Source organism: Helicoverpa armigera, chromosome 15 (genome assembly GCF_030705265.1).
Source record: "Helicoverpa armigera isolate CAAS_96S chromosome 15, ASM3070526v1, whole genome shotgun sequence".
Lineage (NCBI taxonomy): Eukaryota > Metazoa > Arthropoda > Insecta > Lepidoptera > Noctuidae > Helicoverpa > Helicoverpa armigera.
In genome coordinates, this window is record NC_087134.1 from 11,333,145 (window position 1) to 11,359,928 (window position 26,784).

At 36.6% G+C, this 26,784-nt stretch overlaps 2 protein-coding genes across 3 annotated transcripts in view; one reads left to right on the top strand and one right to left on the bottom strand.

The window, feature by feature from the left end:
- The first annotated feature begins 1,064 nt into the window (after nucleotides 1-1,064).
- Nucleotides 1,065-7,242, top strand: LOC110376213 (augmin complex subunit dgt3). 2 transcript variants are annotated; one of them, XM_064038146.1, is made up of 11 exons: nucleotides 1,065-1,352; nucleotides 1,689-1,901; nucleotides 2,291-2,480; nucleotides 2,746-2,924; nucleotides 3,303-3,413; nucleotides 3,881-3,923; nucleotides 4,097-4,209; nucleotides 5,171-5,348; nucleotides 5,813-6,030; nucleotides 6,461-6,623; nucleotides 6,996-7,242. In XM_064038146.1, exons 1-11 carry the CDS (start codon nucleotides 1,171-1,173, stop codon nucleotides 7,092-7,094), a joined length of 1,689 nt encoding a protein of 562 aa, XP_063894216.1. In that variant the 5' UTR covers nucleotides 1,065-1,170; the 3' UTR covers nucleotides 7,095-7,242. The 2 variants fall into 2 exon arrangements, with proteins under 2 accessions (XP_063894216.1, XP_063894215.1); XM_064038145.1 differs by lacking the exon at nucleotides 4,097-4,209 and having other exon boundaries at nucleotides 3,881-4,036; nucleotides 6,996-7,241.
- A 1,565-nt stretch (nucleotides 7,243-8,807) lies between these two features.
- LOC135117909 (A disintegrin and metalloproteinase with thrombospondin motifs 16-like) overlaps nucleotides 8,808-26,784 on the bottom strand; it is a 54,653-nt gene continuing 36,676 nt past the window's right edge. The window contains exons 2-18 of the mRNA XM_064038348.1: nucleotides 23,365-23,437; nucleotides 21,838-22,100; nucleotides 20,541-21,267; nucleotides 19,593-19,698; nucleotides 15,737-15,871; nucleotides 13,830-13,936; nucleotides 13,516-13,658; nucleotides 12,904-13,073; nucleotides 12,489-12,555; nucleotides 12,301-12,415; nucleotides 11,934-12,064; nucleotides 11,492-11,589; nucleotides 10,932-11,091; nucleotides 10,387-10,498; nucleotides 9,954-10,102; nucleotides 9,412-9,613; nucleotides 8,808-9,091 (exon numbers count right to left, since the gene is read on the bottom strand). Of these exons, the coding sequence (XP_063894418.1) occupies nucleotides 8,961-9,091; nucleotides 9,412-9,613; nucleotides 9,954-10,102; nucleotides 10,387-10,498; nucleotides 10,932-11,091; nucleotides 11,492-11,589; nucleotides 11,934-12,064; nucleotides 12,301-12,415; nucleotides 12,489-12,555; nucleotides 12,904-13,073; nucleotides 13,516-13,658; nucleotides 13,830-13,936; nucleotides 15,737-15,871; nucleotides 19,593-19,698; nucleotides 20,541-21,267; nucleotides 21,838-22,100; nucleotides 23,365-23,437 (2,889 nt within the window). The 3' untranslated portion in view covers nucleotides 8,808-8,960. The remainder of the gene's footprint in view (nucleotides 9,092-9,411; nucleotides 9,614-9,953; nucleotides 10,103-10,386; nucleotides 10,499-10,931; nucleotides 11,092-11,491; nucleotides 11,590-11,933; nucleotides 12,065-12,300; nucleotides 12,416-12,488; nucleotides 12,556-12,903; nucleotides 13,074-13,515; nucleotides 13,659-13,829; nucleotides 13,937-15,736; nucleotides 15,872-19,592; nucleotides 19,699-20,540; nucleotides 21,268-21,837; nucleotides 22,101-23,364; nucleotides 23,438-26,784) is intronic.

Below are 26,784 nucleotides of genomic sequence, written 5' to 3' on the forward strand. Positions count from 1 at the left end.
TAGTGTTAGGTACTCGGTTCAACATTATAAAAAGTCAACTGCCTCATTGGTTTAGTAGCGTGACTGCCGTGCACGAGGGTTCGTTTCCCGGGTCGGGTCAAAATAAGCTTTGAGGTTTTAAAAACTTTCACAAATCAGCTCGGCTGGTAGTTAGTGGTGATACCTACAGCCTGGTAGGACATGTAAAACCCCGGATTGTTCGGTACTCAGTAGCAGTCGTAGGTATAATTCGACGAAAGGCAGAATTGAGGAAACTGAGATACTAGGGCTTGTTTAAGGTGTTTATGTTTGTAGCTCACTCTAAACGAAGAATAGGTATTAGTAAATTTAGTAAGCATCTAATCATTTAATAGCTTCCTGAGTAAGTATTTATAGCATATAACAAGTCGAAACATCGGTGCTATAATAACGGAGAAATTGGTAAAATAAGATAAAATCAACAGTCGAACATAGAAGTTCCTCCTTTTTTTTTGGGTTGGTCAAAAAGCTCTCTTCCAAAAAAGGTTTACTGCATATTTGGAAAATAATTCAAGTCATTTATTTATTAGGCTTTTAGGTATAAAAAAAAATATATGTCTGTGCTCAGTGCTGTAAAAGTAGTAAAAATAATTGAGAGAAAAATCTATACTTTATGTTACTTCGGCTCTATAAAACTATCTTCGTAAATGCAAAGTTTGGGGTTGCAAATTAATTTTCTAGTGTCGCATGGTAGTTTTTTGTAAAATAAAATATCACATAACAAAATTATTTACAGTATTTTTTTATCAAAACTTAAAAGAATTGTTTACAGTAATAACAGTTACCTGCTGTTACTACAACAATAGTTGTGGAAGTAAGTTTGTTCGTTTCATGTTAAAACTGCTTATTATCCGGGTGTTGACTAAGTTATCTCGGGATGCGAGCGATGTCTTAGGTGTCATCTAGTCAATTTGTAAATATAAGTATTTTTTGTTAACCAATAGATAGATACAACAATGTTTCCCATTAATATTTTTGTCTGGTAGTATTGGGTTATCAATAAAGTAAAATCAAATGTAGTAATAATTTTTGAAAAGAGCTGACAACCCTATCTTTGAATTGTCAAACATAAATGTTTTAATTTTTCGAAATCATTAACGGTTTGTTTATGTTTTATCCATTTAACATTGTAATCAAAACATATTATCAAAAATGAACGCTCTAAGCGACATGAATGATGAAGAATTTGTGCCATTTTTGCATAGTTTGGGTGCGGACACTTACAAAAAATCGTTTGAATGGATGTTGAACGATCGCGACTTTGCGGGTGTTTTACGATGGCTTCATAGCAATTTAGATCACAACAATGCTTTGACTGCCCGTGAGGAATGCCGGTTAGTAAAATACCAGTTATATACTTACCCAGAATAAGTTTCAAACTCGTATTGTAATATTGATTATTGAAACACGACACCAGATTTTTCTATGTTCCATTTTTGAACTGCGACGATCGCATTCTCGTTGAAATTGTTGAGAAAATTGCTGTATCTTACCATTCCAGTTGTAGATAATGTTGTATACATAACAGGTATATGTAAACACAACCATGTATCATTTATATTTCCAAAAAGAATTCACACAAAGCCACAGTTTGCTAGTAATAAAAGGTAGAAAGAACATACATATTTACGAAAGCAGTATGAATAACATTTCCCTTAATTTTTTTCCAGTTACATAGATTTAGAAAAGAAAGGCCAGCTCCTTTCCACAGAAGATCTGGAAGCTTCCACCAGGCACCTACAGGAGCAGCATGAAGGTATTTGTTTACCAGGAGATAAGGAAGCTAAAGAGGACATACAACTGGACATTAAGATGTTAAAAGAGAGGTTGGTTATGTTGGAGAAGCAGGAAACAGTGCTGGCAGACTTGAAGAGACGGAATAAGTATGATTTGTTGTTTATTTGATTTCAGATACTAGATACATACACAAAAAATTGTGATACTTGCCTGATAATTTAGCTGTGATAATAAGTGGCTTGCAGGTATCGGTGCTATGTATAAAATCTGCTATTTTGTTTACCAGTCCAAAATTCGATAATTGGAGAACCACTCTACAGTTGGTTCATTAATAAATATTTGTATTCCATAAGGGTTGCAATCTATTTTAAAGGCATGTTATTGTTTCTGACAACCAGTCTTACCAGGGGTTATCAGGTTGCTCTTATAACTGGGTTCAGGCCAGATTCACCGTAATTCTATTTAAAAACACAGACTTTCAAATTAAATAAAAACACTAAAATGTTTCTTAATGTTTCTTATTCTGAATTTCCAGACTGACAAAAGAGGAATTATCCCTAGAGATATCCAAGCTAAACTCATCTTACCTTCAATGGAAGGATGATGAGAGTGCAGCGGGTCAAGAGTGCTTGACCCTCGCGCAGGAGGTGGAAACCATCACTGATGGACTGCTAGAAGTGATCGCTGATACTCTAGATATGTACAGCAACTGTCATTGTGATAAGGTAAATATTTTTGTACTTATTTTTACATTTAATTAAGAATTTAATCATCTTTGTGGAAAATCTTATAAAGGGTTAAACAAAACATGTTTTATTGAAAATAAATAAAAAAAAAACTTTAAATAAGCTGTGTCGTTAATTTTTTTTTGCTTATTTATCATCTAATGTTTAAATCGTTTTTATTGATTTTTTAATTATGGTATGAGTATTTTCGCTTAATACTCTGTTTTCAGTATCATTAAAAATTTACAAAATCTGTGTTTTTCAGGAGATTGCAAAGAAGTTCTTCACATTTGGACCGTTTGACACATACAGACAATCGCAGACACTATTCAGGTCTCACTTTGAGCTATTTACATCCAAGAGGTTTTCTAGAAGAATTAATGATAGTTCTTCTGATGAGGAGTTGAAGGCTGTGCTGGTGGAAGCCACAAGCTTGGAGGAAAAGTAGGTCCATGGTTTATTTATTATATTTGTTTTTCTTATTTCTGATGGGATGTCAGTTTCACAGGTTTTTTGAGGAAATTAATTAAAGGAATAACACTGACTGTCTATAACAGCCAGGATTCTATTACTATTCATCTTTGCAACATTTATAATATAAAATGTTTTGCGTTGTAAGGTTGTATGAATGTATGTTTGTTATGCTTTCATGCTAAAACTATTTAATGGATTTTGTACAGTAACATATACTGTGATAAATAAACTATACTATATAGAGGCTTTTAATCCATGTGCCGATACTGATACATGTGAAACAGTACACATGTGTGAATATTCAATCTACTATTTACTTTATCTTCATAAGTGTTTTTATTTTTTCAGATTGTCTGATGCAATAGAGGCTTACATAGAATCGAAAGTGGATCTCGCAGGAGAACAAGCGAAGTTGGCTTTATTATCAAACTACAAAGATGTACATCCCAGTCAAATTACGTATGTAAAAATACTATTTACTTGTAATTTAAACTCATATAAAGGTCAGGTACCTTATCTGTAGACCCTAGTCGGGCTTACCAAGGCCAAGTACTGCTGGGGCTGCGGGACTGTCCGAAAGAGTTACCGCGGCCCGCCTACTGAAAGGGTTTAAAAAGGAACACGGTTGTGGCAAAACCCACCACCATGTTCCCTTTCTGTTTTTTTTTCCCCCATTAAAAAGGCACCCTTCCTTAGGTACCTACTTTATATGATATAAATATATCACTGTTTTTCATAGTTTAAGAATTTCGTGCACATTGCTCGCGAACAAAAACTAGATTGACGGGAATCTACTGCTAGCATGTGTTTGTGCAAAAAGATTTGAAATAGATATTTTTATAGTTTAAAATATTTTTGTAGGAATATATAAAAATATTAAATACGTAAGTTCGTTCATTATTAAGATTTTTTTTATCCGCTTCCAGATCGTGCCTACTAGAAGCTCAAAGTGAACTGGAAATACTGGACCAAGAAGAAACTATTTTGTATCAACAAGTGCACAACGCAGTCAGACAACTGGTTGATGCTCGCACCAACCTTGCTGTGGAGACTGTTGCTAACTGTGCTTTAGCTGTTAGACAGTAAGTTATTTTGTTTATGAATGTTAAGAATAATACAGGTATTAGTAGTAATCTATGAGACAAGAAGAAACCATTTTGTATCAACAAGTGCACAACGCGGCCAGACAACTGGTGGATACTCGCACCAACCTTGCTGTGGAGACTGTCGCTAACTGTGCTTTAGCTGTTAGACAGTGAGTTACTTTGTTTCTTAACATTCTCAAAAATTTAGGTTTTGATGGTTATATAGAGGGAGCTATTGGAAGAATATCAGTTGCACGGGGATATCAGAGTATTCGCGCACTGCAGACCAAGAGTCGGCCTAGAGTTTATCCAATGGTCTGTAAAAAAATATATTTTTGAGGAATGTCAGACTGGATTCACCAGTCAACATTTTCAGTTGGACTGATGATAGCTATTCATCTCCATATTGGTACATAAAGGGCTCTTAACACGTTCCCGGACGAGCATGCTTAAGCATTCGTATTGGATAGCATAATTATGTCGCGGATGCTAGTAGTAGTAGTAGTAGATGCTATGCATTCCAAGTTTTTTGACTATTTTTGTCAGTTATGCTTGAGCAGTTTCTTTTTCCCTATAAAATATATGTAGTCTATTTCTTACTGTCACTGCTGACACAACCACAGATCGCTTACTGCCACATGAGACCTTTTATGCACACAAAGATAAAACACTGTTTACCCCTCCAAAATACACCTCGCCCGGCGTACCCCGCGTGGTAGCGGATGCTATAGCATGCGCCAAATCTATTGAGAACCGTTCAGTGTAGCTCTGCTATAGCATTCGCGTCGCACTTGATGGTATTGGTTGGTACGCATCGTGACGGAAATGCTAGAGCAATCGCAAAAATCCCATACAAAAAACTACTGCCTAAGTAGGGTGATTGACTGCCCGGGAACGTGTTAAAGGAACGTAGTGGGTTTTAGTCAATAAGAGGCTGACATTGTCCCACACTGCACCCACAGTGGGATGATGTGATGATTTCTCACGAAAAAGGGGCTTTGTCTGTCTCTCCATGGAAAAATGGTACTGCTGCTACTTTAATTGTGAACCAACCCCAACAAAGTTTGCAAAAGGCTAGGCTGATGATTGTTACATAATAGCTACTTAACTAACATCATATTATCTTCACAGACAAGTACACATAGACCTATCTCACTTACTGGACACATGTCAGCGAGCTCTCTCCCTGGACCGAGTGCTGTACACAGCGTTACGTCACGAGCTGAAGGCTGTTGAGGAGTTCCTGCAGCTCGCAGACCAGATCAAGCAGTACGCTGTGGCTGATGGCAGAGCTGTGCTCAGTAGGATTGTGAGTACCTATTACTAGCTAGTCACGCGGTTTCAGTCGTGACCCGAGTGAACTCCTTCCCGGGTAAACAGCTTTGTGGATAATGACGCTTTCCAACAGTGAAACAATTTGTCAAAAGGTTACGTACTTCTGGAGCTTCTAGATTCAAACAAACAATCGAATCTTTCCTCTTTATAAATTCATTATTTAGTGTAACTAGCTGTTTCTGCAGAAGTAATCACTTCTGCTGAATTAAAAGTAGCCTACAATGTTATTCTACTGTATAATCCTAAAGGAAATTCAGTCATTAGTGTTATGCCATTATGATTTTGAAGAATTTATTTACTTCAATTGCTAATTTCCGAATGAGCTTCTTGTTCATTTTGTTCGAATTGACAGGGGCGAAAATAACGTGAACTATGTATACCTTAATTTACACAATTAAAAACTTTAAATACAATATTAAATTGGAAATTTTTTTTCAGGACTCAATGAAAGCGATATGCGCCGAACAATCTACCTGCGAAGAGAAACTCCAATCATCAGACATTCTAGTCCAAGCATTACTGCACATATTAGGTGCTCAGTCAGGAGACCCAAGTTTAATAGTAAAGTTGTACAATGAGACACGAGATCAAGTGAAGGAGTTACAGCATAATGTGGACGATGAATGTAGGAGACGAGAGAATTTTACAGAAAAATAGTAAGTAATTTTCCATTTTATGGATTTTAGGGTTAAACAACTCTTAGCACGGTCGGTCCGTGGATGGGTGATCTTGTCATGACAAGTTCGGGTCCGGCTGTCAATGCAGCATCTTTAGCAGTCGTTATGGGTAGTCAGAAGATATAAAGTCTGACAAGCAGTCTTACGAGGTAGTATCGGTTTGTCGAGGAAACTAGATTGAGGAGGTCAGATAGATAGTCGGTCCTATGTTACACTACTACTCAGTTACATTTACCTGGAAAACGACCTCAACATACTTCAGAAAAGGCTACGCGGTGGATTGATATAAAACCTCTACTGTAACACCTAGCTAGCTACGTAGTCTACGCTAGGTAGTACAGTTTATTTGATATTATTTGACATTTAAGCCTATTTTTATGCCTATTCACAAATATTATTATACTTTCAGCAAAGAGTCATCACAGCTCCGTACTTACCTGTATGACGGCTGCACGCGTCAGCCGCGGCGCAGCGACCGCGCGGTGTCGGCGCTGACGCATACACTCAAGCAGCACATGCAGATATTCGACAACAGAGTGCTGGATGCTAGCAATTTGTTTGCTAGTGTTAAGGTATGTGGAATAAATAAATTTAATTAATTTCGATTAAACTTAAATATATGTGTCTTCTAAACTACTTTAAATAAATATTATCAAGAGGAAACTTGCTCTTGTTCAGAAAGTTGAATGGCTCCGAAACTACGGACCTGATTGAAAATGTCTTTTCATGTTAAGAAGTTACACAATCTCTGGTGATATAAGCTATGACTGTATATAGCTATAAGTTAATTGTCCGAATACGAGAAGAGTTTGTCCCGGGCTGCGTACGAAACTGCGGGGAACAGCTAGAAATAAATAATAGTACAACTCAAAAGCTTCCAAATTGTTTAACTTACACAATTTAATAAATTCAAATGTTCATTTACTATCTATTATTGTTTACAGAACGGTGATAAGCACAATCTCAGAAAACTGTGGCAGTGGTTCTTAACTGATCCAGCTCGACTTCTACATGCATTGAAGAATGCCAACTGCAATATTTAATTCATAGAAACACCTTATCAAAGGAAGTGTCTTAACCACGGGTTTAGGAGGTATGACGTGTGAAATTGGCGCCCATTAAGGCTGCCTGTCCACCGGAGCGGAGCTAGGCTTCGGAGTGGAGAAAATGAGAAATATTAACCAATAGGATTGAGGAGCGGAGATTTTGTGCAATGCAATCCCACAAAAGGTTGGCATCACATCTTGTCATTCTAGTATTCAAATACAATAAGGATGTAAAATATGATCGCTAGACACTTGATTAAGATTCTTTGGGTTCATTTTGGCGCCCACATGGTTGATCCTGGCGTCCTGTCTTTAATCAAGTATTAGGTATACTTATGTTATAAACTTACCAACTTTTTTGATTCATATATGGTTGGAAATGACACTAACATTTATTTCAAGCTTTAAGATTGATGTGAAAACCATTAACATGAAGTCTTTTTATGTATGACGTGTAAGCAATGCTAAGGTTGTGTTTTAGGATGCAGTTCCTAATTATTGTGGTCTATATTCAACGAATATTATGTGAATTGTAACTAATCACCATATATAATGATTATTACTCCTGTTTAAAGTATAATATACATACTCAATATGTGTAATGCAAGACCTATTTAGAAGTTCACAACTTAACCATCAATTTTCTTAAAACAATTGTTAACTATGAATTTTAATATTTAATTTTCAAAATAAATAGTTTTTTTAAGGAAACTTATATATTGTCGGTTTATATACTCAGTGTTATATAAAATGTTTAAATTATGTAACCTCTCATGTACACAATATACACGTCTAAAAATTATAATAGGGCACAGTTTGATACTGGCAACAGTGGCACCTAATATTATTGTTCTATTTATGAAAATATAACTGCCACCCTTATTTCTCCTGTACTATACAATAACAGAAAAAGTTTCTGTTAGATTTAAAAATATTTTTACTTTGAAAAATATTCTTGATACAAGAATAAGTACATAACTAGTTTTTTGTATCTAGATTAATTTTATACATATTTTAAATGTTTTTACATGTATGTATGTATATGCATGTCTACATTGCAATAATTTGTATAACCCAGTTACAAATGAAAGTGCCTTCAAATAAAACATGTACTCTTGTATAAAATAACTTTTTATTACTTAATCCTACTTATTAACAAAGGTATAAAAGTCTCTATAAATAAATTACTAAATTGATCACAATTCTAGAGAAATATGTACATGACTTATAAATAATTGTAATATTTGTTCTCAACAACTCATTCGTCCACCAAAATTCGTAATAGCACCATAGAAAACATATTTTGGTAAGAAAAAGTTCAAAACATGTTATGTTTGGTGCAATATGAATAGAAAAAATAATGCCTTGGACTTTGGACATACAAAAAGCCATTTCAGTCACATAACTAAATGGTTTTTGGATCTTGGAATCTACCAAAATAAATATAGATTTTTAACTAATAGTCTTAAAAATCTGAGAAAAAAATCTACTTTACGTGTACTTTTATAAGTCTTACAAGTGTTTTCAGGCAGTGTACTTTAGGTAAAATTAGTTCCTGGACTTCAAACATTCTTTCCATTATTGGAGAAACGATTAACAACTCTGCTTTAAAGTGCCTGTCGAACTTCTAACCTGGCGCCCTGTCAAACCAATCACACTTTGGCGACTTTTCAGACGCCTCGCTCATATGGAGTTGTATTCGATAACTTTACTCGACTTACCATATCATTAACACCTACTATAATTTGACATAATTTTTTGTGACTTAGTCGTTTGTCTACAACAGATCGTTTTGCCAAGTTTTCTCCCCTCACTTACAGCAGATGTCTCATCTAATCTCCTACAGTTCAGTAGTAAATAGGATCAGTCCCAGGTTGGTCGTGGTGGTTTCCTGAGCAGCGTGTCTTCTGGCGCGATGTGTATGGGGTTGTTGAAGTCCACCTCTATGTGCTCCGGGATCGAGTCGAAGTATGTTATGTGGTCGTTTAAATTATCTGTAATATAGAAATACATTAGTAAGGATATACATACATACATAGAAAGGATACAAACATTTTGAAAGAAAATTATATTGCCGTGATTGCTTGCACTTTCGGGTTATCTTATAGTGGCAAAGAAAAATGAAAGAATGCCTTTGGTTGAACGTTTATAGTTTTTTGTTCTGTTGTAGGAAGAAAGTGATAAAAGGATGATTATCAATCTGCTTCTACTTTTTTCCCAGTGCTTTTAATCTAGTCTTGTGTCCATTTGGATCCAAACCGCAACATTCTAAGGATGCAAGTACTCAATTTTCACGTAACAAATATCTACTTACGTGTTAAATTCAACCTCGCAATAATATCATCCAGATGTGCCTGATCCAGCGTTGCCTTGACCGTGATCCTGTCAGTTCGTAAACTGCGCTTATGTCTGGAGGAGCGCGTGTGCCACGTGACGCGCGTGCTGTTGCTGGCGCGGCTCAGCAGCGGGAGCGTGAACACCATCTCAGAAAGTGGTGTGTGGTCTGGACCGAATTCCTAGAACAAAATGTTTTGGGAGACGTTAAAAAAGGGGTTTTGAAGGATTCTACACCTGTAGAATCGTTTACTAAGGATAGGATTCTGACAAGAGCCCTATACCGGTATTGTCGAACTCGTACCTAAGGAAATCTACAGATACATAGGTTATTGAAATCAAGGAAGTAGGAAATTAAATTTTTGCTATAGTTATCTCTCAGAATGTGGGTTTTCAGGATATCATGTGGCCGACTTCTCGGCTTTTTTAGGATTCTGAATAAGGTCTGAGGTGGGAGGAAATCCTGATAATGTTCTAGATTAAAACTGCTGTCTCTCTATATCATAGGTACCAAGTTCTTACCAAGCATTTCCCGCTAACACAATACGAAGAGTTTCTCTTCCCGCAAGAAGTTCCAAGGGGGAACCATCCCTCTTGTCCGTTGACTAGGTAGAAGCGATGAGACACTCGTTCATCTTGGCAGGCGATGCGGCATGGTCGGTCAGGGTCCTCTGCAAAATATAACCCATATAAAAGGAACAAACGTTAATTATGGAATTGTTCGATGATATTTACACTTGATACGGTTGAATATTACTTATGGATCCAACATAAATTATCTATTTTCGATAAAGTTGGAAACAGATGATCCAACATCTTGGATAATTCGGTTGGGTAGGTACTTGAAGTTGGACTTTAGAGATCTGATCTTCCTGATGATTCTGATCCTTTGTGATCACAATTAATTTAACCAGATGAGCCCTGTTGCCAGAAGATTTCTGGTCTTATTTCTTACCTAAAGCTGGTGAAATCTGCATGCCCAGTCCAGATAGCCTCCTCACTCTGTCTTTGTACTTGGTGCAGACCATGGTCGCGTATTGATATGGTGATTTCTTCTGAGTGCAACCCTGGAAATAATCGTGATTTCTGTTATGATATGAATTTTTGAAGTTAAGAAGAATTTAGGGGTTTGTGTGACTTGACATAGGTATAACCTAACACCTTAATACCGTCGCATTTGCCTTTTAAAGATTTTGAAAACAACTGACTCTTCATTTAACTTCGGCTGAAGTCGTATCCAGTTTTTGAGGTTCTTACCTCCCCACTCAGAGACATTTAATGATTACTTAAGTCACTCCTTAGTGACGGAATGTCATACAAATCCTTCACTAAGGAATGGCTGAAGTAGCCATTAAATGTCTCTGAGTGGGGACGTTAGTCTTCTTTTTGATGTTTGGATTGCAACAAAGTGGTCGGACGGTCCTTTTAGAAATCAACTGGAGATGCTTTTGTTCAATAAACGCCCTATGGTTCAAATTACTATAATTGCTTCATACTCACAGTATCACTAGCGAGCGGTTCACACAGCTGTATAGTAGTAGCTCTCCTAGCTCTCACGAGGCGCAGCCCCGCGCCGCCCGACACGCAGTGGTAGTGACAGCCGCTCGCTGCCGTCCATTGTGAGCCTACTGCTCGGCGCCACGTGCCTGATTGTTTTGTTCTGGAAGGATATTTAACAATAGATTCTCCAAGATTGTTTTATGTTCATATCGTTAATGAAGGTACATAAGGTGGAAAAATAAAATAGTTGTCGTTGTTGTTAAATAATTATGGGCACAGCAAGCTAGTACTTAGAAGAGAGGAAGTCCTCAAAGAAGCACCATACGTTGGTAGTAACGCTAGTATTAATGCGTGGTGGGATTTTGTCTTGATGGCCGTGGTGACATTCCTAAGAAAAAAAGTAATCGGTGACTGCCATGTTGTAACCGGTGCTGGGAATTCTATTCGAAAGCACAAATTAAACTTTTGACAGGACGTATTTTTGGATGCCTATATCAGTTGATAAAGATTTTTGCTAAAAGTTTTAAAATAAATATGAATCAGTTTCTAGGTACACTTACGGAGGTGTATGCGGCGTTGCAGTCCTCAGTGCTTCCCATTCACACTCGCTTGGCTTCAATGAGAACTCCGTGTCAGGGTTGGTTGAACAGGTGAATTTCTAGAAAAAAAAAAACAAAACGGTTTTAAAGGATCTTGAATTCAAACAAATGCTTTTATTTCAAGAGATATTTTTAACAGAAAGTATACCAGGTCCCCTTGATGAGGCTGCGGGATTGTTCGGAAGAGTTACCGCAGCCCTGGTACATAAACGGCTTAAGAAGGAATATTTTGCTGGGGAGTTTGTTACGCAAAAATGTATAGGAGTTGGTAAAGTGAGGTAGTTTTGGGGCTATCTTTTGACGCTCAAAAAGTGCTGTTTTGCAGCCCAGTTTGAATTTGTTGGTTTCAGCCAGTCAGGAGTCATTTGATCTAGATACACCACATCTAGATTTTCATTGTTACCTGACAGACGCCACTGATGCAGAACATGGGCGAGACAGTGGAGCAGGCGGTGCCGTCGGGCAGGCTCCAGCCGCGCGACTTGTAGCCGCCGCCGCGCGTGTCGCACCACACCGCACACGCGCTGCTTACGTCTGAACACCGCAGGAATGGAAAAGAAGCTGATAATTATATGAACAAACCACATGACGACAAACTGGCAAACGAAGAGTCTTAAAATTTTCCAATAGCTGCACATTAAAGCGTTGCTGATGATAATCTGTTCGCCTCTGCAAAAATTCACAAACTATTGCTTAGGTATTAATTTCTCAAACTATTTGATGGTATATTTTTAGTTTGATGGCAGTTTTTTTTAGTTTGAAGTGCTTACCATCAGAATCGATCCTCTGCAAGCCAGTTCCAATAAGATCGGGATCAACATCTCGAGCTCTTAAACAGATTTGGTCAGCGAATTCCCTGACTGTCATCCTTGGAACGTTGCTGCACTGCAATTGAGAAAATACTGTCTGTTTTAAACTGGACTTTATTGCGTACTATATAAAGGTGATATTTGTTTACCTGTTGAGCATGACACGATTGGAACTTCTTGTCATGTCCTACGCAGTAATTTTTGCCGTTGTCATGTCTGGAATGAAACATAATTGATTAAAACACATTTTGGTAGAAAATTACAGTAGTTGGTATATGTGTATGTATATGGCTATATTTTGAAGAAATGTAATTCATCACCCCAGACAAAAGCTGTTCATAAGAAGCATCTGTCTCAACGCTATTACATTTGCAGATTTTTTTAAACTGTTTCCTACTACACACGTCGCGTCGTTGAATATCTGCAGTTTCAAGAATTCGCGACACCTGTAGCTTAATGGAAAGAATATCTCGTTCCATTTATTGGCAAGAATATCTCAGTAGCAAACATGATAAATAGGTACGGTTTCTATCCTCTTCTGTCAAAAATTAACTCATCACATACCGTGGTCTATTACATCGCCTAGTAGCAACTGCCACGCCGGCCGCTGCAGGTGCATGCGTGTCATCCACCAGACACGCTGACGCACACTCTGACCAGCCCGACCAGCGACCCCAGGAACCGCGGATGATTGTAGACCCTTCACGTTCCACGCATTCACCGCCACGACAGTACTGGAATTAAGATGGACTTTGAGGAAGAAGTAAGGCTTAGGTCACAAAAAACTGTTGTTTGTGGGATACTTGGCCTTCAATGTGTTTAAGATTTTAGAAGTATCAGCAATATCATAGAATTCAATATTAGTCTAATTTTGGACATAGGTCTTCTACATTTCTACACTGATACTTTAATCTAGGCGTGGACATCGCTCAAGCCGGCTGCGGGATTGTTTGAAAGAGTCTGGTACATAAAAGGCTTACACGAAACACGACGGTTTTTTGATGCGGGACAGCGGGATTCATTTGATGATTTTTGGCGTCGTTAAAAAAAAATGCTTGTAATATATTCGCGTATGTCATGTTGTGTTCCTAAAAATTACCTATTTCAATTAACTAGATTCAATTTACATATGTAACATAATGTTATTTTTTAGTTTTCTAGTTGATGTGAATTTACCATATCCTCGCCACATCTCGTTCCTTCTAAAGCAGGATGTGATGTCCAAGTATATCTTTCGCGTTGACAATGTAGATCTCGACAGATGTCTTCCAAACTTTGGGCTCCTGAATGTCGACTTCCTCGTCCATATTTTAACATACCTAGAATATTAAAGCGGGTCCTCATTACTAACGCTGGACATAATAATTTTGGGCAATCTTAAAATTGCTTTCTCGTCGGATTTAAGACATTCGCTTGGGTAAGTAACTAAAGAATAACTAAGATTGTGCTATCAATTCTTCCTTCTATATTATATTGGTACCTATACTTACATTGCTGATCAGCATCAAATCTCTCTCCTGGTAGGATTCCTTCAGCGCTGTGGTCTAGTTGTCCTGCAGAGTTGCCATGGTCCAGTAGACATCGAGATTGAACTGTGCTGTAAATAGGTAAAACTTAGTAAATCTTGGATCAGATAGGTTGGATAAAAATGTTCTTGAGATACACTCAGCGGCACGGAATCTGGCCCAAACACATTTGAGCCTTATAACCATTATTTAAATGAAAAATCTGAAGTTTTATTTTAAAATTGTTTAATTTACTCAAAATGAAAATGAAACAACAGAATTGTGAGGATTTTCATTAAGTTTCATTGAGTTAGAAAACAGAGTCCTTACCGCAATAATCACCATAAACTTTTTCAATTCAACATTTTTAACAAAACAGAAAGTTATCGAATTTTAATAATGGGTGTTTCTTCCTCTTGATCTGATGACTGCCTGCATACGATCTGGCATGCTCTGGAGGATGTTTTTTATCTCCACCTGAGAGATCTCCTTTCAGGCAGCTACCAGCGCGGTTTTCAGTTCACTAAGAGTCCGTGGTGGGTTACGACTTGCTTGTCTTTTAAGCATGTTCCAGACATGTTCTACAGGATTCATGGCTGGGTTTCTTGCAGGCCAGTCCAATTTTTGAATACCGACCTCAAACAAGTAATCGGTTACTCAAAGAGCTGCGTGAGGTCAAGCATTGTCCTGCATTATACGAAATTCTTCACTTCCTATGAATCCCTGACAGGGTAAAACATGATTTTGAAGGTTCTCTTCAATATACCGCACTATTGTCAGACGATTTTCGACAACCAATAATTCAGTACGGGCTTCTGAACTTATGCCTCGCCAAACCAAGATGGACCCACCATGAAAACCGACTGTTTGCTTGGTAGTGGTGGGAAGAAACCATTCTCCGCGCTTTCTCCATTCACATTCACGGCCGTCTGGAGCTCTTAAGACGACTTTGCATTCATCGGTCCATAAAATTTTACTCCATTGGTCATGCGTCTAATTTGCATGTTCTCTTGCAAACCTAAGTCTGGCTATGCGATAGTGCGGGAGAAGTTCCGGGCCTCGAGTTGGTCTTCGAGCACGCAGATCCCGTTCCTCCATCCTTCTTCTTAATGTGCGCTTACTGACATCGACTTCTCTTGCTGTTTGCAAAGGCTAGCGTATCTCTAACGCAGTGAGAAACCGATTTTCATTATTTCACGTACGATAAATCGGTCGTCGTGCGCCGACGAACACCTTATACCCCCACTTTCTGGTCTTCTTGTGTAAAGGCCAGTCTGGTCATACATTTTCTATGCATATCTTTAACTTGTACGCGGTGCACTTAAAGTTTCAACCATCTTCCGCTGCTTCTACCCTTGACGTCTTAGCAACACTACTTGAGCAACTTAAGCTGCAGTAAGGGTAATTTTCAGATCAAATTGTGATAAAAAGAGAAACAAAAAACGACCATAATCATAATTTTTTTTTGTAACGTGCTTAGTACTTCGGCAATTTCTATCCGAATTTAAACTTAACTTCCTGATTTGTGTTCCAACAACGGAATCTGTTTCTAGTGTTACAAAAATTAAACAGACACACATTTTTCTGTATTTTAATTAACAATTATGAAAGGACTGACAATATGTCATATGAAATTAGAATTTACAACAGCTATCTGGCCTGATATCTACTTGTATTTGTTTGGGCCAAATTCCGTGCCGCTGAGTGTATTTGGCTTTGTTTCAACCTGATGCTGTACAGAGCTCCTACTAAATAGTAGCTTCATTTTTTATAAATCGTATAAAAGCAGTAATCGATTTTGTAAAGAAACTTCCTTTCAGTAGGTTTCGATGTATCTCCATTCAAGAATGTTTTAAGTTTTTTGACTTTTTAAATATTTTTAAAGGACTTACTCCAAAAACTTCTGCAGATAATTCTTGCTGCATTGTGACCAGGTGATCTTCCCGCTGCCGAGAGTAGGGCTCATGATATAAGCACTTGGATCACAGCCGTTGTCTGCTAAGGGGCCATCGTGACGCATACCCAAGCTGAAAGTGTGAAAAAGACATTAATGCTCGGATATTTAAGAGTTATTGAATTTTCAACAAGGTATTAACGTAGGTAGATGCTATAAGGCTTTTCATTAGGACCTAGTGACAGAATAGGGAGATGACGTATTCAATTCATTAGATGTGGTGTAAGGAAGGTCAGTGAGTCATCTTAGGGACCAAGATACGTGGTTCGAAAGTGATTTAGTTTTTGCCTGTCATCATCATCGTCTACTTCCACATTCCTTTATTTACACTAAGATTTCAATAGATCCGTTCCTATGATAAGGTAATAATTACCCATCTTTAAATAAACCGGCCAAGTGCGAGTCGGACTCGCGCACCGAGGGTTCCGTACAAATCCTGTATAGATAAAAAGTGAGTCTCGCGCCAACCGTTCAGTTTAGAACAATCATAGTTATGATTATTTTGTGAGACCAAAATAGTTAATATTTTTTATTTTATAATATAACTAAAATAGTAGGCCAGTACCTTGTAAAAGTTTTTTATTAAAGTTATTTATATACAACATTTTGTAGTCATCATTCAGAAATCTGATTGAAAATAGCTAAAAAGAAGGAGGATGTCAATTCGGATGACCAGGATCTGATGAGGATCTGGAAACCCTGAGAAATCGAGGGCAACTCTTGAATATTGTAGGCACGCATCGAGTCAATACCAGACATGTGAGTGTATTTTTGAGGGTACTGGTAAACAGTGAAGGTTTTTAGCTGATTTGATAATGGATTTCTACAGAGAGTCGAGGGAACTCCTGAACGGTATGTTGCAACTACCACGTGTTTGGGCTTATTTTATTCGTATTGGCGAAGACTTTTCACATAGATAAGTTTGACTGCCATTGTGGGATCGATAGCAAAGATCAGATATAGTTATGGTAACTCCTTTACAATTTATAACGTAACCTTGTGTTGGAGCTTATTTTATTTTAGGTGATGAGAATTCAGTACTAATGGGATCATTTATTTTTGAGGGATTAATCACCTAACGAGCCCCAGTTTCAGGTTTTTTTCGAAACTGCCTGACGACTAGTAACTGTCGAATTGTAACAACGACTGCCAGAGTGTAGGATTCGGGGCTGCTGGCTTTGCGTTTCTAGAGCCTTGACAAAAGTGTAATTCTGTCCTTTTCTTTGTTTTATAAAGTCGGCTTTATTTTATTTTGTAGCATTTTACAAACAAATCCAACTTCAAACATATAAAAAAGCAACAAGAAAACAAAAGCAAGAAAGAAATTAAAAAGATGATAGGTGCATCGGTCTAGAAGTCGGTGTCTAGAGAATGCATCTATATTTATTTAACCACCGAGATCTAGACCGATGCATATAAACAGTTTTCTTGTTGTTTTTAGAAGTTGTTGTTTTTTGTAAAAAGTTTTTATTTTTAACTTTTGTGAAAAGTTCTCGTCAATACGAATAATATAGGCCCAAACACGACGTTACTAAAACATACTGTTGAGGAGTTCTCTCGACTTTCTCACGTCTCCATCATCAGGTAAGCTCTAAACCTTCACTGTTTGATAGTATCACCATACATTCTCAGATAGAATCAAGTTTTAATCCTATGCATGCCTACAATTTCTGATAGTTGCCCTCGATTTCTCAGGATTTCCATCATCAGATCCTGACCTGATGACAATGGAAATAAACGGCGAGTATACTCTTTTACTACAAAGAAATGTTTTCTCAAATCCGTCAAACTTGGTCGTTTAAATTCCCCATTGAAATGAGGAAAATATTTGATTTGATTTGATAATATTTTAATATTTCATGTAACTTCAAATTTATCATTTTCGCAATTTTTCCTTTATCTGTACTATATAACGGTGCTTCTTGCCGAATTTCAAGATTCTGAGTTCACGGGAAGTACCTTGTAGGTTTTGATTCCCTAGCGTGTGACGGAAATTCGTCTAAGGTGTCGGTATAACTGCTGTATCTTTTGATCGCGTTAACTTAGAAGTTTGATTTTCACTGCCTAAAGGGACAATAGACCTAGGTATTTGGTATAAATTTCAATTTGATACCTTTATTCGTTCGTGAGAAATAAGGTAGTAAGTTTCATTTTATTAAAATATTTTTTTTTACATTATGTAACTAAAAAATGAGATTTTCGTAATTTTTCCTATATTTGCATTATATGACAATGCTTCATGCCAAATTTCAAGACTCTGAGTTTACGGGAAGTATCCTGTAGGTTTTGATTCCTTTGCGAGTGTCGAAAATTTGTTGAAAATATCGACATAATCGGCTGTATGTTTTGATTGGCTTGGTTTAGAAGTTTGATATTTTCACAGCTTAAAGAGGCAATAGACCTGAGTATTTCATGTGAATTTCAGCTTGATACGTCCACGCGTTCTTGAGATAAAGGGTCTTGACAGACAGACAGACAGACAGACAGACAGACAGACAGACAGACAGACGGACAACAAAGTGATCCTATAAGGGTTCCGTTTTTTCCTTTTGAGGTACGGAACCCTAAAAATTACGTAATTTAGAAAGTTAATCTAAGATCTAAAACGAAAGAATTCCAAATTATTAATCAATCATTCGCTATCATCAGTTGCAGATCATTTGATAACATCTCCATTTCACGCCTTGGTTTAAATGATATAATGCTCAACGTAATATTTTTTTCTAGTTTCATGGTAGCTTTGTTAATAAGGTTATCTAAACTTCAAGCTATTTTGTTTATAATTGCAGGTTGAAGATCAGACATCTTATAAAATCTACCTTCAAAATTACTTTGTGGTTTTACCACTTAATTTGTCAATTATCTTTTTCTTTTAGCTTTATATAATCTAACCTCAGTAATTAAAGCATCGGAAAAAATTAAGACTAGTTGTATTATGTCGAAATGTCCTAAAAATACCACAGTAATTGCTATCAAATCGAATGGAAACCGCAATGATTGCTGAAATCTGATTGAATTTAGAAACGCAGCTAAATATGATTAAGGTTATGATTTTAGCAGCCTCGTCTGTTTGGTCCGTAATAAAGTTCTGGTAAATCAATTTTCTGAACATCTGCGAATGCACTTTTGTGAGTCATGCATGGTACATACGCGAATAATGGAAGAGCTCGTGGCTAAATCAAAGCCGCGCGGATCGATCGATCATAAGGTTAAGCAACGCTTGGCGCGGTCGGTCCGTGGATGGGTGACCATCTTGTCATAATGAGTTCTTCCGTGTTTCGGATGGCACGATAAACTGTAGGTCCCGGCTGCCATTAAAACATCTTTGGTAGTCGTTACGGGTAGTCAGAAGCCAGAAAGTCTGACAACCAGTCTTACCAAGGGGTATCGGGTTGCCCAGGTAACTGGGTTGAGGAGGTCAGATAGGCAGTCGCTCCTTGTAAAACCCTGATACTCAGCTGCATCCGGTTAGACTGGAAGCCGACCCCAACATAGTTGGGAAAAGGCTAGGCAGATGATGCATGGTACATACGCCAGGTTCGATACAGCTAAGTAATGTGAAAATGTCTTCTATATATTTCAAAATGATTTTTATATCTCTTTTCTCAAATTACTTTGTCTGTTTCTGGAACCCAAAAACTAGAACCAACTATACCTACCACCTTTTCAAAACCCTAAGCTGATCAATAGAATTTCTCATATTGGATGTTTAAAAACTTCTCCGCTCCCCTCTTCATTAATGGTGTCTGGACTGGGTCTGAGCTTAATTAAAGCTAATATTAAAGAATACTAACTTGTGTCCGATCTCATGTGCAACTACGTAGACGCTCTCGAAGTGTCTTCCTTCATTCACTGTACAGCTACTGGTGACCGTGCACATTCCTGCTACTGGTGCCAATCCTGTGAACATACAGTCATTTGTAGATGTCGAAGAGAAAAGGTTTACGGCTTCTAATTGCCTTCCCCGGTTTTGCAGAAGTAGGAGTCTTCTTTCAAAGTTTGGAAATAGTCAATTATTAAATACATTCTAACTGCACAGATGTTGAAAATCTGAAGTTGTATCCTGTTTTCCTCTAGGTACGTGTTGCTCGATTCGGAATAATGATTGTATATCATGTAGAGCAGTTACGACTAGGTAATTATAAAACGTCTCAAGCTAGCTGCTAGATGATTAATTTGCTATGCGTGATCAAAGTAAACATGACAATTTTATTTAATGCCTATAATACATCATTGTAACACATTGACACATCAATTGGATATAGAGCATTACAGTCTGATGAAAGCGTTTCAAATTGTAACAACGAAACTTATAACCGTATGTACCTAATAGTGTCGTTATAAACTACTTAACAATACTTATCTTTTGTCTCACTTCTTTTACGTAAAAGGCTTTTATTATATTGAGAAATTTTAAGTTTTTACGTGTATGTAATCGGTATAAAAGAAAGTTTCTTTACACGTTCGTTTTCACATTTTAGTTTCGACTTGATCGTTTTAAGTGTGTTACAAATGGAATTGATAGAAAATCTTGCACTAACATGAATTTATAATTGGTTAATTGGCTCGAGTTCCCAAAACGTTGACTTATTACGATTTTCACACATTCCGTGCGTTCTTTCAAAGTCATTACATAGATCAATTGAATGAGTTTTAAGATTCAACTTCATTGTCGTTCTAAAATTTAGGGTTGACATGACATTGGCTTGGAAGCAAAAGATACAAAATACAATTTAACTTACCCACAACTTGACTGCTAACTTTCCCGTTCTTGTTGACGACATACAGGTCCAATCCAGTCAATATTAATGCATGATCCCAGTGCAAAGGATCATTGTCTCCCGGAGGATTTTCCAGTCTTTGCCACGTACAGAAATTACTCAGAAACCTATCAATATCGTGAGGTCTCTTCAAATTCGCTGGGTCTTCGTGTAATATCTCCAGTCTCTTTAGTATAAAATTCACTGGTCTTCCCAGAGAAGGATCATGGTAAATCAATTGTACTGCATTGATCATAGCTAGTACAAATCTTACCAATTCTCTTTCTGTATCTTTTGGAAAATTTATAGTCATATGCTTGTATAAATCTCTATCTACAAATACTGCAGTTTCTACAAAAACAGCTGGTAAAATCGCTCTTCGTTGCCTATTCGATCCTACTGATAGTTTCTGAATAAAGTCTGTAATAGTTTTATTCCTATGCGCTAAATTAACTTTGAATCCTTCTAAATTATTATGTACATGGCTTGAAGGTATTTCTCGTTTTCTTCTGTGTTTTTTCCATGTTTTAACAGGTTCTGGTTCATTAGGTATTAAGTTTTCTCTTTCTAGACATGTTTCGTCTTCACTATCGATGTTGTTGTCTATTTGTTTTTTCACAATCACATGTGCTTTTGCATGGTCATCATGAAACCGGTCTGGCAGTGGGTGTATAAAGTAGTAGGTGTCATTAGACTTGACTAAACCTCTCTGAAAAAGACATCATAATGAAAGGAAAGTGCAATTAAAATCTCTCATGATTGTGTCTAGAATTAATTGTTGGGTATTAAAATTTCTTCGGCCTACATATCTCGGACACTAATGGAGATTCATACTTAACGACGGATGTATATAATAATACCTTTTACAGCTTATTGTTCACATAGTTTACAACGTTTTCTTATTTATTATTAGAATTCTTAAAAGCCTCTGCATGCTTTATTGCATTTTGACAAGGCATAAAAGTTTGACTTCGATTTCACTATTCTTGCATATTTAAATTGTTATCTGTATTCTTTTCTAGCTGATAGAGATTTAGTGGGCCAGTATTTTGCTTAAAAATAATACCATGTAGGTAATTTTAAGAGAAATTAAATCATCATTCATATTTATCTATTCCGGTATCAACTCATCATATTTACGCTGAGTAAGTATATCATTATATTTTATTCAAGTTTGTTCATTATTCTTATTTTCTCAAACCCCGATACAGTTCTATCCCATCATTACATACCTATCGTCCATAGTAAGAAGATAAATGTTAAAATTGCTTTTACTTACCACATCATCACAAACATAAAGAGCAGCATTATCACTTCTATAATAACAGCCATCCACTTCCTCATCATTATGTTGATCTAGTACTGCCTCAATACTATTGGACCACCTTCTCATCAGCAGGAACTGAGGGTCTAGGAAGCTGTTCCTAGGAGTGAGCCTTATGTCTAGGTGCTTCTTGAGTCCGACTAGGTCTTGGTCGTCGTATAGGAGTGAGCGCTTACGACGTTTTGGCTGCTTGAGATGTGCTACTTCGAATTGTGCTTCTGAAATTGACGAAAAGGAGAAAATGTTAGTGGTAGCTGGATTTTTAATATCAGAGACAGAGCTTGTTATCTTCTTAACAGTAAAATGTGAATGGAGAAGAGGGGCATGGAATTCTTTAGAAATTAAATACGGCTTTAGTATATATAGAGGTATACATTTTATAGATCATATAATGGATTTGTTAATATTACAGAAATAAAGTAGGATATAGAAAGGAGATAGAAACCCGGCGTAATAAAACTTCTAAAAGAGCTCTTTCAAACACAGAACATTTCGCTCCCTAAGGGAATGGTCACCCATCGGTATTCTAGCCACGGCTAGAGCAAAAATGACTGGTATCTTAGCTATTATACGTTAAGGAAAGAATGCCGTAAATCAAGGTATCAACTACAGCTAGTTCATCAAAAAGTTGTTTCTCCCATGGCCTGTCGCTTGACACCTTTAATTTACCTTATTTATACTGCACAACTTTCGCGGTATAATGATCAGCATGCTTGTGGTTTTTATTTTATCATTAGCTGTAACGCGTACATCATTACTTTCTTTAGTAATTAGTGTTTGGTTAGAAAATGCATATTTAATATGTAAGTGAAGCTGGTTGAAATGTAGGCCCTGCATTATTCTTGGTAATTGACCAAACTATGTTTTTTCGTGACTAGGAGTGTTTCTATTTAGTTAGCGGTATTGGGTTGCCCGGGTAAATGGGTTGAAGGGGTCAGATAGGGCAGTCGCTCCTTGTAAAGCACTGGTACTCAGCTACATCCGGTTAGACTGAAAGCCGACCCCAACGTAGTTGGGAAAAAGGCTCGGAGGATGATGAGTGTTTCTATATAGTTGTATCTCTTGTCATCATCATAATATTAGAGTTTATAATGAGTAAACTATTATCTAACATTTTCAGGAGAAGCAATCTCCATTTTACATAGTTTAATTGAGAATCATAATTTAAATTAAGACTTAAACACGTTACATATCGACGTTACCATGAATGGGTAAATATGGCATTTATATCGTTCATTCAAAGATACTCTACATAAGTTCCACATTTCTTACTTCATTCACCATTTATTCGTGTCAATTCGAGCAATTTTTCTCACACTCCCACCTCAAGTTCAAACACATGATCTTGAAAACGGTGTTGCAACAAGAACTAAATAGATAACAATATTGACTAGATATTATCTATAATAGTCTGTTTCTTTTCATTAAAATTAATTAGTTGTAACTGTGTGAGATTTGTTTTAAAGCTTTTGAGGTACTTACCGTGAGGGTTGGCACCGAATAGGAATATTTTTTCAGACTCTGTTAAGTGTTCTAGTAGTTGTTTTGAGTGATCCTGTAACAAAAGAAAATTGACAATTAGAATACATTGCTTTTTCATATTTATGTGAATGAGGACTTCGACCCAAAACTAATTGAATTACTTATTAGATTTCTAGAGCCTACCTAGCAGAGACCTACAGAGCGATAAAATTAACAAAAAAGTACGTTCATGAGATGTTAAAAATCCCCGTTGCGAATATAACAACTTGACAGAATTCGACCGTCAAAATTAGCAGTTCCACTGTTTACATAACCCAAAGAAACTTGACCTAATGACAGTATCAATCGTAAGTAACAAATAAGTGTAAGGAAGTGCAAATTCACCACGCGACTTCCAACCAACCTTGCATTATAAATAATATTAGCTAAAAGCCATTGTCTGTAAGCGCAGCCTCGACACCTTATTTTTGACAATAGATGGGTTTCGCACGCAGTTCTGTGATTAAACGGAACTTAATTACTGTTTAAGTGAAAGGCTGTGGCGACATTAAAATCGTATTAGCGAGTGATGAATGAATGAGGAGCTAATGTGGGAATTTGAAGAGTTAGTTTTGTAAAGGAGATAAAGGATAATTATTGTTGGATATTTTATGATACTCTGTATCTTAGGTGCAAAGATGCATCTTAATGGTTTCTTTTGGTGGAGCTACAATTTTGTGCAGTTGCCAATAAAACTTGGTAACATTCTTCAACTTTTGCGACTATTGAGACTACTTTTTATCGGATGCTGCCCACTAGCAGTTTACAAAATGTTACTCCACTAAAAGTACAGTAAAAGGACTTATTGAATTCCTACTTAAGTAAAAACTTAAGTACTTATTGTGGACCTACTTAAGTAAAAGTTCTAACTGCGAAATTATTGATAACACACATTTGTCTAATTATTTTATTTGCCTAAAGCCTATTATTTCAATGGTTGTATATCGTATTTATCTTTTGCAACTGAAAATAATAACAAAAAGTCTTCACTCAATCAGTTCAAATACTTGATAATCGACATTAAATCGCATTCGCTTATGTTCTGAACCAAGCTATGAATAGTATTGTTTATTATGCGATTAGATACTGTTTCTTTCGATGGGTTAGACGCTCGATGTCTTTTTACAACTTTATTTGCATCATTATGTTGTTGCAATGCAATTTTAAAATGTTTAAATTCATTGTTATGATGATCTTGACTTTTATAGGACAAAGTGTCCTCGGCTTTTGTATCAGGAAGAGCTTTCTGTTCTTTATTACTGTTTATGATATTGAATGTTTCAGAAATGAAAAAATCTATTTTCATAAATAAGAGTTTAATTGATCCCTGTTTGACATTACTAACTGTTCATATAATTAGCTGTATATTATTGTGGCAAACATAGTCATAATCTTTATTCATAGTTCCTTTCTGTAAAGCTTCTTTCTCTCTACAAATGCATAAAACTTTAGACATGAGATAAACATTTCTGTGACTAAAGAGATTGGTTTATTTATTTAGACATGGGATAAACACTTCTATGACCAAACATAATCCAGCCGAATTTTAGGCTGTCCAAGTTGACAAAACAAAATTATACCGGTAATTAAATACTTTAACAAGTTTACAACTCCTGTGTTATAATATTTTACAAGACCAATCTTATAACAATTTTAATCCACTTTCCTCAGCAATTATGATCATCAAAATTTTCATCTTATTTCCGTGTCGTTGATTTTGATCGCGAAAGTGTATAATTAGTTCTGACGCGTCTGTTTTGGCATTACAATGAAAGCATTGGACATGGCGTCTTGGTCTGATTATGGCGTTTCTTCTTCTTTTTACGTAATTATAATTGATGGTTTGTCTTGGTAGTTGTTTGGGTGTTTGTAAGGCTGTAGACTTTTGAGCCATTGTCCTAGCGTCTCTTTGGCAAAGTGCTGTGTAAAGGGTGCGGTGTTTCGTCAAATATTTGGCAAACAATTGAGTCTTCAGCTTTATTCTATAGTGCCTTTAGCTATGACCTTTTTCTATATCGGGTGTGTCGTTCACAATCACATTAATTCATATCGCATATACTTTATGAGATATCTTTATGAATTGTAAAAAAAATAACCTAATCCATTCAGTGGTTTAGCCACAGGAGTCATTTTTCGTTTTTATAATTTACAACATCATGTGTAAAGCAGAGATAAAGTTAGGAGTATCGTATGTTTTGATCTGTAGACAGTCAGTTTTCAAGGGAGAAATTCAGTTGTTTGTAATGACTGACTTTTATATGGTGTTCTAATTTTTGTACATTTTTATTCCATTTACTCTGTTTGAAAAAATCATTTTTTTTATTTTTACGTATTTTTCTTTTATCTTTGTGTTAATGGACATATATTAACCAGTATATTAACGCATTTAATTTAATGTGATTATGAACGACACACCCGATATATTTATTGACCTTTCAGTAAATGTTAGATTTTTATGTTAGCTCATTCCCGTTGCATTCTATTATCATGTTTTTGTTAAACAACAGACGGGCATTATTCAGCATTTTGTTCTTGAACTTTTTGCTTAATGACTAGTTTTCCGTTATCTAGTCAACAACTTATTATAGTTAGACTTCTTTATATTTCAATTTCATGTATGAGTTTGTCTGGGTTCTAAATACTTCCAAACTTCATTTACATATTTTTATGGGAAATAAAGAAAATGCGTCACAGAATTTGATGCACCCAGAACCTCTTTTTTTTAATCGGTCAAAAATGCAAGTGAAAGCTTAGGTACTGGCTCTATCCTAGTAGAACTGCCTTGACAATATACCAAGGATACAATCATGACGCCCATTCACGATCCGTCACGCCTTAACGTGATAGTCGACGACTTTTGTTAACAGGAATGAGATGCAAGGTCTAATTTCAGGTCGTTGCGATTTGTAGCACGATTCTGTCGTGGCCTGTGTTTTTGGATTTTTTGTTTGTGCATAACCACCGTGCATATAAGGCAGTTAAATCCGTAAGCCGAGCAGCAAGTATTGGAGGCTCAAGTTGATGATTGCGAAAGGGAGGAAGACTGCAATGCGTGGTGATAATGCTGATGAATACTCCTAGACTGAAGTTGGACCTTATAGAAAGTAAGATCAAAAAGGTTCTCCTGAAGTTATTTAATAATCGTTAACGCGACTAATTCATCAGTTTTTCACTTCTGTAGGTACCATGTTTCTTCGCAGATCTTCATCATGATTTCAGCCAATTGCCGTCCACTTCTGTAAGTAGACCTCCCCCAGCACGCGCCATGCAAGTTAATAAACATAACAACCACCTGTAATATAAACGCCCTGACAATTCAACTCCTCATCATCGGAAATCCAGTAACTTCGCAAACCTCACCTTTGTTAAGCCAAAAGGTGC

Coding starts and splice junctions, on each gene's coding strand:
- LOC110376213 (XM_064038146.1), top strand. CDS start 1,171: ATGAACGCTCTAAGCGACATGAATGATGAAGAATTTGTGCCATTTTTG. Junction 1,902..2,290: donor GACTTGAAGAGACGGAATAA/GTATGATTTGTT, acceptor CTGAATTTCCAG/ACTGACAAAAGAGGAATTAT. Junction 6,624..6,995: donor ATTTGTTTGCTAGTGTTAAG/GTATGTGGAATA, acceptor TATTGTTTACAG/AACGGTGATAAGCACAATCT.